At 66.3% G+C, this 15471-nt stretch overlaps 1 protein-coding gene across 1 annotated transcript; it reads right to left on the bottom strand.

Annotated features, from left to right (window-relative positions):
• Positions 1–225: 225 nt before the first annotated feature.
• FSCN1 (fascin actin-bundling protein 1) lies at positions 226–9056 on the bottom strand. Its single transcript, XM_045821164.1, has 5 exons — positions 8119–9056; positions 2609–2765; positions 2389–2510; positions 2001–2168; positions 226–1632 (listed from the first exon to the last, which is right to left on the bottom strand). Exons 1-5 carry the CDS (start codon positions 8948–8950, stop codon positions 1430–1432), a joined length of 1482 nt encoding a protein of 493 aa, XP_045677120.1. The 5' UTR covers positions 8951–9056; the 3' UTR covers positions 226–1429.
• Positions 9057–15471: the final 6415 nt, after the last annotated feature.

Below are 15471 nucleotides of genomic sequence, written 5' to 3'. Positions count from 1 at the left end.
CGCCCCAAGTGCCTCCAGCTCAGGCCCCAACACTAGAGGTGGCCCCTCCCCTGCCCCCTCCCCCCAGAGCTGCAGTGCCCCCCACTGCCTAGGACCCCACACCTTTGCAAGGCCCCTCCTCCGTTCCTGGAGGCCCCCCGGGCTGCTCAGACCAGCCCTCCCTGCCGCCTTCACCCCGAAGACACACACACAGGCTGGCCTCCGTGCTGGATTTGTGTTATTTTATTTTGCTCTTTCCAGTCCGAAGCTACTATCATGGGTATTTGGAGTTATACAAATGACACTTACAAAAAAATAAAAGACCAAGACACCCAGAGTGAGATGCATGGTGAGGCGAACCAAGGTGGGGGGGGCGGGGCGGGCAGGGGGGCCCCGGGAGCCGGGGGTCGGGGGCAGGGTGGCTCCTCGCAGGCTCCCAGCTGAGGGCGACCCCCGGCTTCATCCCACCCCGGAACCCCGAGTCCGGTCCGACAAGGAGCACCGACCGCGCCGGCTGAGGCTCTGGCTGAGGCAGTGAGGGGCGCAGCACCACCAGGCAGGGACACGGGCCAGGGAGGTGGGCGGGCGGGAGAGGCCGTGAGAGCCCCTGGGCCGGGGTGGGGGGGGCGGGCGGGCAGGCTCTGGGTTCTGGGTGGCGCCCTGCCCCCCACCGCTAGTGCGCGGAGGGCGCCCATGCCCGGAGAGGCCGGCCCGAGACCGTCGTCCCCCCGAGAGCCCTCGAGGGCCACTGGTGGCTACACCCAGGCTTGCCCGAGCTGCCTCCAACAATAACATTCCTAACGTTTCTTTAAAAAAAATACTGATTTGGTCATTTTCTGCTTCCAGTCAGGCCAGGGGGAATGAGACAGGGGTCGGGCCCCAGACCCCGGGGGGACGGACGTGCAGCGCTGTGGCAGGCCTGCTCCGGGCCAAGGGGACGGGTGTCGGGCACTCTGGCGTCGGCCCCCCCCCCCGCCCGCACGGCTTTCCTCTCCACGCGGGGCTGGCGCACCGGGACGGGGGCCACCGAGGGGCCTGGGGCAAGGGCCCGGCTCCTGGGGAGCTGGGGGCATCTCGGCCGGGGAGGGGAAGCAGGAGATTCCAGTTACAGCCCCCACACCCGGGCGCCCAGCCCCCGCTGCTCGTGGGCCGCTTTGGGGAGATAAGGCTCAGAGTCATCTGAGGTCAGAAGAAAGACGTGCCAGCCTCGCCCACCGCAGAGGAGAGGGCGGGGGGCCGCAGCCCCCCCCCGGAGGACCGGGCCGCAGCCGCTGACCCGCCCGGGGAGAGGCCACATGGGCGACAGGTAGGGACACCATTTTCTCTGGGTTTCCAGTTTGAAAGGCAAGGGGCGCGCCACCCTCGGCAGCACCCACCTGGAGGAGGATTAGCGGGGTGGGGGGGGGCGGGGCGGGCTGAGGATGGGGGCGGCGCGGCAGGGCGGCGGGGGCTAGTACTCCCACAGCGTGGCGGGCTCCACGGTCTCGGCGCAGGCCTTCAGGACCCCCGCGTGGTCCCCCTTCAGGTAGCGCCCGCCCACCTTGATGGCCACCTTGTTGTAGTCGCAGAACTCGAAGAAGAAGTCGACGGGGGTGTCGCTGCTGCTGGTGACCAAGGAGTCGCTGCCCACCGTCCAGTACTTGCCGGTCGAGTCTGGTGGGAGAGGCGAGCCCCTGTCAGGCCCCGCTCCCCACCCTGCAGTCACGGCTTCGTCCGGAGTGGGGGCGGGGGCGGGGGCGGGGGGGCCACCCACCCATCCCGAGTGGGTCCCCCTTCCCGACCCCTGACTCCCCGTCTGCTCCAGCCGGGTCAGAGTGGGCTGGGAAGTCTCCCTCCTGTACAGACAAGAGGGGAAGGGGCTGCTCCCAGCCCGGAGCCCCCGGTGGCCTCAGGACACCCGTCCCCCTGGGGGTGGCAATGGCAGAAGCCCAGTCCGAGAGGGAGGCCCGGCTGAGCCCTCCAGCCGGGGCCACGCGGGGCAGGGGTCCCTCCCGGCAGCCGCGCGGCGCAGCAGAACCTGCCTTTGATGTTGTAGGCGCCGTCGCTGAACTCGAGCTGGAAGACGTCGTAGCTGGAGCGGTTGGCGTCCAGGGTGCCCGTGACCTTGCGGCAGCCGATGAAGCCGTGCTCCCCGCGGAACACGATGATGGGGCGGTTGATCAGCTTCATGAGGAAGAGCTCCGTGTCCCCTGTCCCAGGGAGGGGAGGGGCCGTGAGCTGGGACAGCCAGACCGTGGCTCAGAGGGAGAGAGAGCGCGAGCAGGGGCCTGGGGCCACACGGTGTGCCGGCCTTGGGCGGGGACAGGGTGGGGACGCCCAGCCCAGGGCGGGCCGCAGGGGGCCTCGGCGAGTGGCCCCGGCACGGTTAGACCACGCAGGAAAGCGGGTCTCATGGAGGGGGCTGCCCACCTGCTGTCTCCACCGAGGCGGCCAGCTGCCCGTTCTTCTTGGCCGTCACGAACTTGCCATTGGACGCACGCAGGGTGATCCGCCGATCACGCCACTCGATGTCGAAGTAGCAGCTGGCATTCCTGGGCGTGGTGGGACAGAGTCAGGCGCAGCCCCCAAGCCCAGGCCCCGGCCCCGGCCCCGGGGGAAGGGGCGTGGCCGGCAGGCGCAGGGCACTTACTTGGTGGAGGCGGTGGACTGCACGCCCCCGGTGGTCGTCAGCGTCCAGTACTTGCCCGTGTGGGTGCGGAAGGCGCACTTCTTGGTGTCGCGGTCGATCTCCAGCTGGAAGGTCTCCTGGTCGGTCTCTTCGTCCTGGTTGGCCGACAGGTCCATGCCTGCGGGGAGAGCCTGCAGCTGGGACCCAGGCCCCCGCACCCACACCAGCAAGCTCGGACCTGCAGAGCAGAGGCCAGGCCCCGGGACAGGCGGGGCCACCCCAAGAGCAAAGCGGTTCCTCGGGGTCCCCATCCCTATCTCTGATGAAAGAACCCACACCTTCCTGCACCCAGCCGCAGGGAGACACTGCAGCCGGCTGGGGGGGGGTGGGGGGGGAATCTCCCCTCAGCCCGGGGTTAGAGATTAACGGTTAATTGTTGTCAATCACGTTGTGGTTATGGAAGAAAAGGGCCTCCTTGTTTCAGAGATACAGACAGAAGCATTTTGAGATGAGATGCCCTGGTGTCAGGGAGTTGCTTTAACCACAACCGAGCCCAGGGCCACACGGAGGGATGGGGACCCCGGCAGAGTGTGGCTCCCCCACGGGGGTCGGGTTCACAGAACGAGACCTGAGAACGCGGGTTCACCCTGGGAGTTCAGGGAACTCGCAGAAGTAAACACGCACGAAGCCACACGTCTGCCCGGGGCCGCCGCACCCTGGACAGCCCTGGGACCCCCGGGGCTGCCGCTTCTGCAGGCATTTAGCCTCCCCTCAGGCCTTGATTTTCATATGATCTGCATCATTTTTGCATGCCAGGGTGGAGCCTCCAGCGAAAACCTGGACCTGGCATCCTTGACCCAACAGAACCAACTAATTCACACCCCCCGGTGCCCCGAGCTCTCAGACCCACAGCCACAGGACGGTTGCACAGGATGCTGACTGCTGGGCAGGGACCTGCCCGCGGGTCACTGTTTGGGCCTTGATGCCTTTAGGAAGTTGAGACCAAGATGGTGGTGTCAAATGTCCCTTCAGCCGGGGAGCGCACCCGCCCTAGGACCCATCCTACTTCTCAGCCACCGCTCTGAGGGCCTGAAAGGCGTCAGCCCCTTCTTAGCCCAGTGACATGTGCCCATCTCAGTACCAAGGGGCAGGGACCTTTATCCCCACTTCGAAAAGAGACTGAGGCAGGGGGGTACTGTCCTTGCCCAAGGTCACGCAGAGAAAGCAAGGGCCCTGGTGGCTCCCAGGAGGAAAGTGGACACCCTCAGCCCCCGCCCCCAGCCCTCCCTCCTATGAACCATCGGCCCTGGCCTCTGTGGGTCCCCCAGGGCCCTGAACCAGGCCCGGCCCCGCCCCTGAGCCCCGGGCCCCGCCCCCAACGTCAGGGGCAGTGAGCTGGATGGGCCACGCCAGCCCAGGGCATCACTGAGTCAGGACAGGGTCAGCAGGGGCTGGGCCCGCTGAGCACCAAGCCACCACCACGAAAGGACTGTCCTGAAACCACCCCGGAGAGCAGAGCTGGGGGCTGGGGTCCGCTCCTTGCTAGGAACTCCCCCAGCACACTGGCCGGCCGGCCCCTCCCCCACGGCTGCACAGGAGCCACACCCCTGCTCTGCCAAAGCCGGCCCTGTGGCCGGCAGCCCCACCAGGCCAGTGAGCGGGTGCGTGCGTGGTGGTCCAGCCAAGAGCGAGGGAGGCACAGAAGAGAGGGAACGCCCCTCTGGGGGCGCCCCAGCAGCAGGGACGCCAGAGGGGACTCCTCAGAAAGAGAGCAGAGGGGGCAGGGAAGGGACCTGGAACAGAGGTCGAATCTCGGGACAGCCGCACCAGGCCGGCAGGAAACCGGGTGCTCGCCAGCAGCGCGGAGCTCAGGGGGCGGGCGCACGTGGGCGGGAGCCGTGATGGGGCATCTCGAGCATCCGCTTCCTCCGAGGACAAAGGGAGGCTCCGCGGCGCCCGGGGACGTAGCGGCCACCATCAGCTCCCACGTGCAGACCCCAGGAGCCTGGCCGTGGCCAGGACTGGGGAAGGCCCAGGCCAGCCAGGGACCCACACGGGGGCCCCGACAGCACCCCTGGGCCGGCACCTCCCTGTCCCTCAGCGTCCGAGTCTCTCTGCCCACCCCACCGAGAAGGCCCCGTCTCTCCACCCGGCCCGGAGGCCGAGGGGTTTGGGCGTCTGGTGCCGCGGAGACACCAGGACTTCCAGCCCCAACAGGAAGGGGTGGGGTAAGGGGAGCTGCCCCCCACCACCCAGCAAGGCCCCTCCTGGCTCCAAGGCCAGGCCCAGACAGGAAAGGCCCCTCTTGGCCTTGGAGTCTCTAATTAGAGCCGGGTTACTATGGAAACAGCGTTTTCTTTGGGATTTTTCTTTTCAACGGCAGCACAGAAAGCCTGAGTCACAGGCCCACAGGAGCCCTGGGGAGGCAGGAGGTGTCAGGCCTCAGTGGAGCCCACTGGCCCCTCCCCCTCCCCCAGAGAGCTCCAGAGAGGCACCTGGGGCCCCGGCCCATCCCCCCATCGTGGTTTGCTGGGTCCCCATCCACCCCCTCCTTGCCTAACACCCCAATAGTCCCCAAACCCCTCAGCCCTAGCAGTGCCCAGACTCCCCCCACCCCTATTCAATTTAGGGGAGGGGTCTGAAGCCGGTGGCCAGGCACTGTCTCCACTCCCTGACCCCTTCACGTCCCTCCCCCACCCTCACAGAAGCCTGTCCCTGGGCCGGAAACGCCCCGCCTCCCGGGAAGGGCTCCTGCACACCCCGCAGGGCCCAGCTCGGCCGGCCTCTCGGCGGCTGGGACAGGGAGGGCCCTTCCTGAGTGGGGTGCCCCCAGGCACGACTGGCCAGGGGCAGGAGGCTGTGAGGGCCGCTGGAAAATGGGGTGCGGTGCTGCCCGGGGTCTGGCTGGAGCCCCGGGCAGGTGAGGGTCCCAAGGAAGGGGAAGCGCTGCCCCTCAGGGACCCCCGCCACCCCCCACCCCTGCCCAGGCCACGACCTCACTGTGGTCACAGCCACACACCTCTTCCCAGGCGCCCCCCGCCCCGCCCCAGGGCTCTATCGGCAGCTCGGACGGCCCCCTCCTGCAAACAGAGCCTGGCTGAAAACGTGCCCTGGGGCCAGCCCTGCGCAGACGGGGAAACTGAGGCAGGAGAGCAGGCTGCAGCTTCCGCAGGGAGCACCCCACCCCCACCGGGCCAGCCGCCGCACGCAGGCCTGCGGGGATGAGTCACGTCCCCCGGCCCAGGATGCTCCTCCTTCCTGGCTGCAGTTTCCCGGCGGCTGCCTCCCCAGCGTGTGTCGGAAGCCGCCTCCTGCCACGCAGGCCCGTCCAAAATGGCCTCAGTCAGCAGACGCACGCCCACCTGGTGCCAACTCGGAGTCCTCTGGCCACTCTCCGTCCCACCAGGGAGACCAGGGTCGGCTAACGTGAGAACGAGGGGAAGACCCCAAGATCTGAAGCCGAGGGGGCCCCAGTATCAGCTCCCAAAGCCCCCTCCCCCAGCTCCACATCCCCCTAAACTCGCCGCTGAGCCAACACCCCTCCCTGGGCTCCCGTTCCACCTACTCCTGCCCCGTCGGCCTGAATCACATCACGAAACCCCCAGCAAGCTTTACTCGCGAGGAGCGGGCGGCCGGCCAGGCGCGGGAGCGGCGGCCAAGAATGCCCTAGAGCTTACTCTGGGCGTCCTGCTCCTCCCTGCCTCGGGGCCTTTGCACAAGCCGCAGCCGGTCCACACCGACTCATGCAACCTCTAGTCATCCTTCAGGTCAGCCCGAGCGTCTGCCTCGGGACGGGACCGCCCCCCATCTCATCTGGAACCCGGATGTACTTCCTGGACCCCAGGCCCTGGCGTGACACCTCCATGTCCCGGGGAGAAGACCAGCCCCCCCCAGGGAAGGGCCTAGGACGTGCCCACTTGTTGGCCACCCGGGCCTCAGCGTGTGTCACTCGGCGGGGGCTCCATGTCCGAGGAGCAGGTGGGGAGCCCTGCCCCACCCAGTACTGGGTGAGAACAGAAGGGGGGCCCACGTGGGCCCCAGAGGCGGGGCGGCACCAGGGGGCCCGGAGAAGAGCCCACCCTGGAGTTCGAAGGGCCCAGTTCTGCAGGCTGCTCCCCAGCGGTGTGACCTTGGGCACAAGGCTTCCCCCCTCTGGGCCGGCGCCCACCCATCTGTGGGGGGGAAGCCCTCTGCCCATGCCCATCAGCGGACTCGGGCACAAAATCACGGCCACTGCGGCAGGAGCCGGGTCGGGAGAGTGGCCATCGGGAGGGGGCCACTCTGGGCTCCCACCCAGCTCTCTCCAGAGGCCGGGGTCTGCTTTCCCATCCAGGGGAGCGAGACCCCACAGGTCCCCGCAGTGGGGCCTCCGGCTGCCAGCAATCAGCGGCCTGCGCCTCCGGAGGAGGGGCGGGGCCGCCAGAAGGAAGAGAAGCCGCCAGGGGGGCGATCTGAGGAGGGAAAGAGGGGGCTCACTTCGGGCTAGGAAATGGCCAGACCAGCGGGAGGCCCGGGAGGGGACACGCCGAGCTGCAGCCAATTGTTCCAGGCCCGAGCCTCGGGGCGGGTTCACTCGAGGGCAGGGGGCTTCCCGAGGGATCCGGGCTCCCGCTGGGGCCGCCCTCCGACGCCCGAGGGGCAGGGCGCACCGGCCCGGGGGCGCGCGGCCAGCGCAGGGCGGGGTGCCTGGCAGGCCGTCATCCGGTGCGGGGCGCGAGGAGGGAGGCTCCGGACCCCAGCGCTCGGTTCGGGACGACGTGAATGGGGGTCCTCGGCAGGGGGGACCCGCGGAAATCTGATTCCTCTCCCCACCCGCCCCGCCGCATCTGGTTTCCCCATCTGCGGAGACCGAGCAGGACAAAGGGGGCGAGGGAGGGCCCAGCCGAGGAACCCGCCCCCTGTTCACAAAGGCCGCGGCCTCGAGCGAGGGCAGAGGCGGGAGGAGGGGCCGGGGGGAAGGGCAGACACTCGGGGCCCCCTCCGGAGCAGAGGCCGGCCATTCCCGACAGCGAGAGGTGGAGAAAGGCCTGCAGGGTGGGGAGGTGGAGCGCACCCCGCAAAGATCAAAGCTTCCCCTCCCGCCCCCGAAAGGCGGCCCCGGGGGTTTGGGGGCGCGTCCGGGACTTGTTGCGACCCTCGCCTCCGCCCTGGAGCGAAAGGCCCGCTGTCGGGGGAGGGGCTCGAGGGAACAGCCGACCCGAGGGACCCGCTAGCGTGGGGAGACCCCAGAGTGGGCAAGGGGGTCGTAACGGCACCTAGGGCGGCGCACACGCGGGGCCTAGGATCCCCAAACCCAGCGTGCTGTGGGTTCTGTAGCGGCGCCCAAAGGTGGGCAAAGCCCCACCCCTCGCCCCCTCCTCCGGGCCTGAGCGCACGTCCCGCGGCGGGACGGGGCGGCCTTCGCGTCTAGCGGGGGCGCCGCTGGGAACTGCAGCGGCGCGGCGGGCGAGAAAGGGCGGGAGGCTGGAAGGCTGGGGGTGGGGTGCGCTTTGTGCACGGACCGGGGAGGCGGGGGCGGCGTCCCCACTCACCCTGGCGCGTGGACACGTTCCTCTCGTTGGCGGCCTGCAGCACGACCTGGGCGCAGCTCTGCTCCAGGGCGAAGAGCTCGTCCTTGCCCACCTTGGTGGCCTTGCCGGCCTTGAGTGTGCCGCTGGGCCCGGACGGCGCCAGGTAGCGGCCTTCGCAGTCGCGGAAGGCCACCTTGCCGGAGCGGAATTCGAGCGTGTAGCCCGTGGCGGGCTCGGGGCGCGCCACCAGGCGCCCGTCGTGGCGCAGGAAGCGGTGGTCGGAGGTCTGCACGCTGTAGCGCTGGTCCTGGAAGGCCAGCGTGATGAGCGAGTCGACGCCCCAGGGCACGTCGCGGTCCACGGCGATCTCGTCCGCCGGCCTGGCGCTCAGGTGCGCGTAGCGCTTGCGGGTCAGACTGTAGATGTTGACCTGCGGGTGCATGGCGATGTGCACGCTCCACTTCTCGGCTGGCGACACGGTCTGCGCGAAGCACGACAGGCGGTCCTCCGTGCCGCCGAAGTAGCGCCGGTGCGCCTCGGACTGCAGCGACCAGCGGCCGTCGTCGTGCGCCACGATCAGGAAGCGGCAGTCGGGGCCAGGCACCTCGCGCTCGCAGGTCACGTTGCCATCCTTGTCTGCCGCCAGGTAGCGGCCCAGGTGGCTACGCAGGCACACGGCTGCGCTGCCTGCTTCGTCGGGCGGCTGCTCCAGCGTCCAGATCTGCTTCTTCTTCAGGCTGCTGGCCGAGGCGTTCACCTTGAACCCGAACGCCTCGGCCGTCAGGTACTTGTTGCCGCAGTTGATGAGGCCGAACTGGATCTGCACCGCCTCGGTCGTGCCGTTGGCGGTCATGGTGGAGGCGGGCGGCGGGCCGCGGCGCGGCCCGGGAGGTCGGTGGCGGGTCCCCGCGGCAGCTCGCGATTTCTTTGTTCGGCGACCGCGGGCCGGCGCGCACCCTCCGCAGCGATCCACAAAGCCGGCTGGGGCGCCCCAGCCTCTTTATAGGCCGGGTGACGTCAGCGCCACAAGGCCCCGCCCCCGCCTCGCTGCGCGGCTCCGCGTGGGAGGGGGCTCGGAGCCGGAGCGAGCGCTCTCCGCAGCGCTGGGGCCCCGAGGGGCGCGGGTGGCGGCTCCGTTTCCTCTCCTTCTGCCTGGCGGACCTCTGTAGCCTCCCACCTCGGCCGCCACCCCGATGCCACGGCCGCACCCCCTTAGCGCCGCAGCCCGACGACGCACCCGGAGCCCCGGGCCGACCCCTCGGGGGCCCCCCACCCCAAGCCTGGCTTGGAGGAAAGACTAGCCGGGTTTGAGGTTCACAGAGACGTTGTAGCGGGTGGAGACTGTCCGAAGGCAGCTCGGAGGAGGCGGTCTTAGAGCAGAGCCTTGAAGGGGCCGAGAGGAGCCCCTGCTAGGGCCTGTGGCTCATGGGGGGGGGGGGGGGGGACACGAGCTGGGGAGGGGTCTGCAGGCCCAGCTCGCCCAACCCAGGCCTTGCAGTGAGCCCCTCCCGAGGGGCGCTGTGGTTCCCGGAGGCCTCGCTCCCAGGACGCCGCCCTGAAGGCCACCCAGACCCCTCCCAGCGACCCAGGCACCTAGCCTGGCTGGGCTGAATAGGTCTTGGCAGGGGCCCCAACAAGTGACCAGCGTTCCCGTGGTGGGGACTCAGAAGCCGCAGGATTGTGGCCTACAGGGGGGCGGGGTGAGCAGAGGGTTGTTTTGCTGGGTGGCCCAGAGAGGTGCCGCAGGTCTGGGCAGTGGGGCCCTGGGGTCCCAGCCCAGGTCCCATCTCTAGGGTCGGGGTGCCTCCCACTCTACACCCCACACCCCCACTTCACAGGAGGCTGAGCTAGAGCTGGGGGGGGGGGCGGGGAGGGAGTGACACCCTCATCCTTTGGAGCCCCAGCTCTCCACCTGCATCAAAGGGGACATTCCTGCTCTGGCCGGGGGTGCAGGTGGTTAGAGCACCTTCCCGAAAGGGCACGGTTGTGGGTTTGATCCCCAGTCAGGGCACAGACGAGATTCCATCAATGAATGCATGAATGCGTACGGCCACAATCCGTGTTTCTCTCTCCCTCTCTCTCTCTCTCTCTCTCTCTCTCTCAGTAAATTAAAAATAAGGTGGGGGGTGGGGGGACGTTCCCGCAGACACGGCCTCACCCGGTCTAGGAAAACGTCCCTTCTCTGAGCCTCTCCCAAGGCCAAGGCCTGGCTGGGACATTCCCCGCATGCCGGCAGGCCCCTGGAATGCCAGCTCGACCACAGGCTGCCCACGAGGTCTCCCGGCGAAGGCGGCGGGCACCGCGCTGGGCCCCAGCTGGTCGGTCCGAGCCCGTGCTTCCCCCCAGGAAACCCCCTCCCGGGAGTTTTGTTCTCCAGGGGAACGAACACAGTGTGACCTTCCCACCTTTGTGGCCCACCCCCCACCCCCCCGTGGATTTGTTGGCCGGGCCTCGAGCCCCAGGCTGGCTGGCGCACCGGCCGAATCTCCTCCCGCAAAGCACCCCCGCTACAGAGCCGGGAGATCGGGTTTCTCAATTTGAGGTCGTCTCACAGGCTTGAAACGCAGAGTCTCCCTGCCTGGGTGACTTAGGTGGGTGACTTCCCGTCTCTGAGCCTCGGCTTCCCCTTCTGTAGAAGGGATACAAATCCCCCGCTCAGGGGGCCAGAGTCCCTGGGGGGCACTCTCAGACGCTGTTTCTGATCACCCCCTGGGCCCAGGGAGACCTGTGTCCGGTTGGGGAGACCCTAGGCCTCTGGCCCACCACCCGGACTCCGAGGCGAGGGGGTGGAACAACAGCAGGCTTCCAGGGCCGGCCGAGGGGCGCCGGGCTGGGCGTTGGCGGCGTGGCTGGAGGATGCTGAGAGCCAGGTTTCTCTCCAGACAGACAGTACAGTCCCGTGGCTCAAAAACCCAAGAGTGTCGGGGGGCCTCCGCTCCCGGCTCCCACTCTACCACCCTAGCTACCGCTGTCCGAGTGTTTCTCGTGTGGGCCTGTCTTTACCCGGACTAGCCAGCATGGGGGGGCTTCTTATTCTCTCCTCCATGTTTAAACACTGTTTTCAACCCTGCTTTTACTACCTGGTGTATCTCAGACCAGTTTCTGCCTGAGCACGTTGGTGGCTGCCTCATTCTTTTTCATGGCAGCATAATATTCCACAGGCTCGCTGTGCCAGGCTTATGTAACTGGCACCATGTGAACGGACCCCTGGGTTGCTGCTGTTGATGCCCTGCTTTGGCCAGAAGCCCATCCCAACTGAGAAGCCCTCAACCTCAGACCAGCACTGGTTCTGTGCTTCTCTTTGCCCAGAGATGGCTCACGCACCACGTAAAAAAGGGAAGCTCGAATGCCTTTGGTGATGGGGAGCTCACTACTCTTTGTCTGTGGCAAGTGTGGGTCGAGGCCACCTGACTGGTGTCTGATCCTTGAGTTTTTTGCCGGGTGCACCCCGAGATTTCATTTCAGACGGCCCCCGCTCATCAGCAGCAGTGGGCGCGGGGAGCTCTCCCAGGCTGCCTGGCTGGGGAGAAAGGGTCGCGGTCCCCAAGGCTTGGGAAACTGGATCCAGAACCGGCTGAGCAGCCCTTCCCGGTGGCCTCATTTCTGTCCCCAGATCAGGCAGCAGCAGGGCGCCCGGTGGCCAGCCTGGGGGTGGGTCGGGCAGGGCCTCAGGCACGCCCTCCTTCTGGGGCAGCTCGGATGGCGCCTGGGTTCCCATGGGGCCCGGGGACATCGTGTACGTGTTCCCATCCTTCCCCAGAGGAACCCAAGGCAGGGCCTGCAGAGAGGACCGTGCGACCTCACTGGACCAGCGGTGCCCAGCGTGACGGAGATGCGGGGAGGGCCAGACGAGGGAGCCCAGTGTGGTGCAGGGATGGGGTGTTTTCTTAGTGGTCGGCAGACGGCTGCCCGGGCAATGTCGATATTTTGGTGCAGAAATGCAGAGCTCTGATTCTGGGGATTTTGACTTTGTTTGCTTTTGGCTTGGGTTTTTTTTTTTGCTCAGAGCCTTGCTCCCATGCCTTGGTGACTGGTCCCAGTGAGTCCCCCGTCTCCACGGCTACTCCCAGCCCACTCTCATGGCCTGTGGATGTCTCAGGTTCCTGCTGCGCTTCCGGCTGCATCCTGGAGCGAGCGGCCCACACCACCCGGCCTTGGCCTCCGCCTGCCCCAGAGCCAGGCCCTCTGCCGGGCCAGGGCTGCGCAGTGCCGTGCGGGGTCTCCGGCGCCGTGGGCTCCTCCTTGCAGGAATCTCCTCAGGACCCACTGTCCCAGCTCCAGGGAACTTTGGTGTCCCAAGAACGGGGCCCAGGGGCCCACCAGCCTCTGGGACCCCTCCCCCTGGACTCTGCCCTCAGGGAGCACAGAGTCTGGCTGGGGGGAGGCAGCCCTGATGTCATGGAGATTGCAAGGTCTCCAGGCATTGTGCCAAGGGCCTTATCTGCTTAAACTCCCAACAAGCCTTTGTCCCGTCTTTACACGGTCTTCACACAGATCCCAGACGGGAGCTGAAGAAACCAGGCCCAGCGGAGAGCAGGCCACTGCCCCCTGGGGCAGGGGCGGGGCTGGGGTGCAACTGCCTAACGGGATGGGTTCCTTTGGGGGTGACGAAAGTGTTGCAGACGTGGGTAGATGTGATCACACAACACTGCGAATGTCCTAAATGCTACAGAACTGCACACTTCAGTGGGTTGAGTGCCGACCTGTGAACCAACAGGTCGCCAGTTCGATTCCCAGTCAGGGCACATGCCTGGGTTGCGGGCCAGGTCCCCAGTAGGGGCCACTCACTTGAGGGGCAACCACACATTGATGTTTCTCTTCCTCTCTTTCTCCCTCCCTTCCCCTCTCTCTAAACACATAAAATCTTTTAAAAAATAAATAGTTAATTTTATGTTGTGTGAATTTTTTTAAAGATTTTATTTATTTATTTTTAGAGAGGGAAGGGAGGCGGGGAGAGAGAGAGAGAGAAACATCAATGTGCGGTTGCTGGGGGCCATGGCCTGCGACCCAGGAATGTACCCTGGCTGGGAATTGAACCTGCGACACTTTGGTTCGCAGCCCGTGCTCAATCCAGTGAGCTACGCCAGCCAGGTGTTTATGTTGTATGAATTTTTTAATTTCTTAAAATATGTTTATTCTCTTTTCCATGGCGCCTGGGAGGCAGGCGGTCGGCGGCTTCCAGATGAAGCCGACCATCTCCTCCCCGGCCACTGGCTGTCAGAAGCTCGTTGAAGTGGATGACGAGCACAAACTTCATCCTTTTTAGGAGAAGCGAGCGGCCACGGGAGTGGCTGCTGACGCTCCGGGTGAAGAGCGGAAGGGTTGTGTGGTTCAAATCAGTGGCGGGAGCCACAGACAGGGTTTCCCCACGAAGAAGCGGGCGTCCTGACCCGCGGCGGCGGCCACCCGCCTGCTCCCGAGCGAGGGGCGTCCCTGTCCCAGACAGGGCGGACCGGGGAGCGAGAAAGCACCAGTCAGCTCGGGGGTGCGCTGTGGATGCCAGTCCCAGCGTCCTCAACTCGGTCACTGTGAAAAAAGGGGAGAAAAGTATTCCTGGTCTCACCGACACTACTGTGCCACGTCGTCGCCTGGGGCCCGAGGGAGCTGGCAGCACCCCCAGACTTGTCCACCTCCCTGCAGAGGACGATGTCCGCTGCTGTGTTGGGAGAAGGCCCCTCAACAAGGAAGGTGAGAGACCTAGAACCGGAGCACCTGAGATCCAGCGTCTCGTTACTCCCCGTGTCCTACACAACACAGACGCCGGCGTGTTGCTCTGAAGAAGCAGCGCGCTAAGAAAAAGAAGGAAGAGGCTGCAGAGGCTGCGAAAGTCTCGGCGAAGGGGGCGGAGGAGGCCACAGGGAAACGCCGGGAACCGACCGCACCAGGAACCGACCGCCAAGAGACGTGGGCTGTCCTCTCTGAGGGCTCCTACCTCTGAGGCTGCGTCCGGCCCAAAATGAGGTCTCCTAAGAGTAACACATAAATAAGGATTAACATCCAGAAAATGTGTTTATTGGTTTTAGGGAGGGAGGAAGGGAGAGTGAGAGAAACATCAATGTAAGAGAGACACACCGATCAGGTGCCTCCCCCAGGAGGCCTGACCGGGGACTGAACTTCCGACCTTTTGCTGTATGGACGACGCTCCAACCAACGGAGCCACACTGGCTAGGGCTGTGTTGTGTGAATTTTACCGCAATAAGAGAAATCCACCCATCTAATAGATAAAGAAAGAAGTACGACTAAATCGCACAGCTGGGAGGTGATAGAAGCAGGACTCGAACCCAGGCCACCCCCCGCCCCACTGTCAGCCGAGCGCTCACAACCCAGCCGACACAGTGGGCACGAAGTGGCCCCTCTGGCTGCGCACCCCCCCTCCCCAAAGGTGCCTTCCGAGTCTCCCTGCTGGAGCGGCCCCCACACCTCCTGCTCCTGCCTGGGCCTCCCCTCCCACCAGCTATGAATCTCGCATGCACCGCCCCCTGCCCCGCCCCTCAGCACCAGTGAGATGCTGGAAACCTCACCTCGCCCCGCCCAGGGCTGTGTCCAGTTTTCTTTGGGGGGTCATTAGACACCAGGGCTGGGGGTCCCCTGGGTGGCCGCAGGCGAACCACAGCCCCAGCAGCTCCCGGGAGCTTCCTGCCAGCATCACTTAGAGCTGTGTGATGATGGGGGGCCGGTCCTTGGCCCCTTGCAGCCTCAGTTTCCCTTTTCTCAAAAGGAGACTGCGGCCCGGGTTTGCGCCAGAGCCTGCTGCGGTCCAGAGTCTGCCAGTGGCCGTCGCCCTGCTGCCTCTGCAGCCCCCCCAGTGCAGCCCACATCCCCCCCGAGGTGCCTCTCCTGTGGGAAGAAACATTCCAGGGCAGGACTCCTGGCAGGCCTGGCCGCCCCGCTGACCGCTGGGACCAGGCCAGCTGTGTGCCGCCCAGGGCCACCGGCCGTGCCCCAGCACTGCCAGCCCAGAGCCAAGGAAGGCAGGATGAGGCCGACACCCATCCCCCCCATCTCTGCGCCGCCAGGTCACAAACAGGGAAACTGAGGCCTGGATGGAACAGAGGCTCTGGCGGAGTTTTAAAGAGCAATGCGCAGTTTTCAGGGTCCCAGGTTCATGGCTCTGGTCAGATTGGCCAAGATATTCATGATCCCTCAAAACTGTGACCCCTCAAGGGCGGGAACCAAACCGGTGAGTGCCCAGGGCATCGCCCGCGGGACGGACTAGCTGCTGTCGGGGGCAGGGACCCCCCGAGGCGGCCCTGAGCTCCAGGAGGCGGCGCTGCCCCTGCGGGTGGGGAGGTCAGCGTGGGGGTGGGGGCGGAGTCGGCGCCAGAGCCCAGGTGTGACGTCCGGCCCGCCCTGTGTCTGGGACTGAACACGTGT

This window comes from Phyllostomus hastatus, unplaced genomic scaffold (assembly GCF_019186645.2).
Source record: "Phyllostomus hastatus isolate PE091 unplaced genomic scaffold, TTU_PhHast_1.1 phas_contig_150, whole genome shotgun sequence".
Lineage (NCBI taxonomy): Eukaryota > Metazoa > Chordata > Mammalia > Chiroptera > Phyllostomidae > Phyllostomus > Phyllostomus hastatus.
This window is presented reverse-complemented; position numbering and strand designations above follow the sequence as displayed.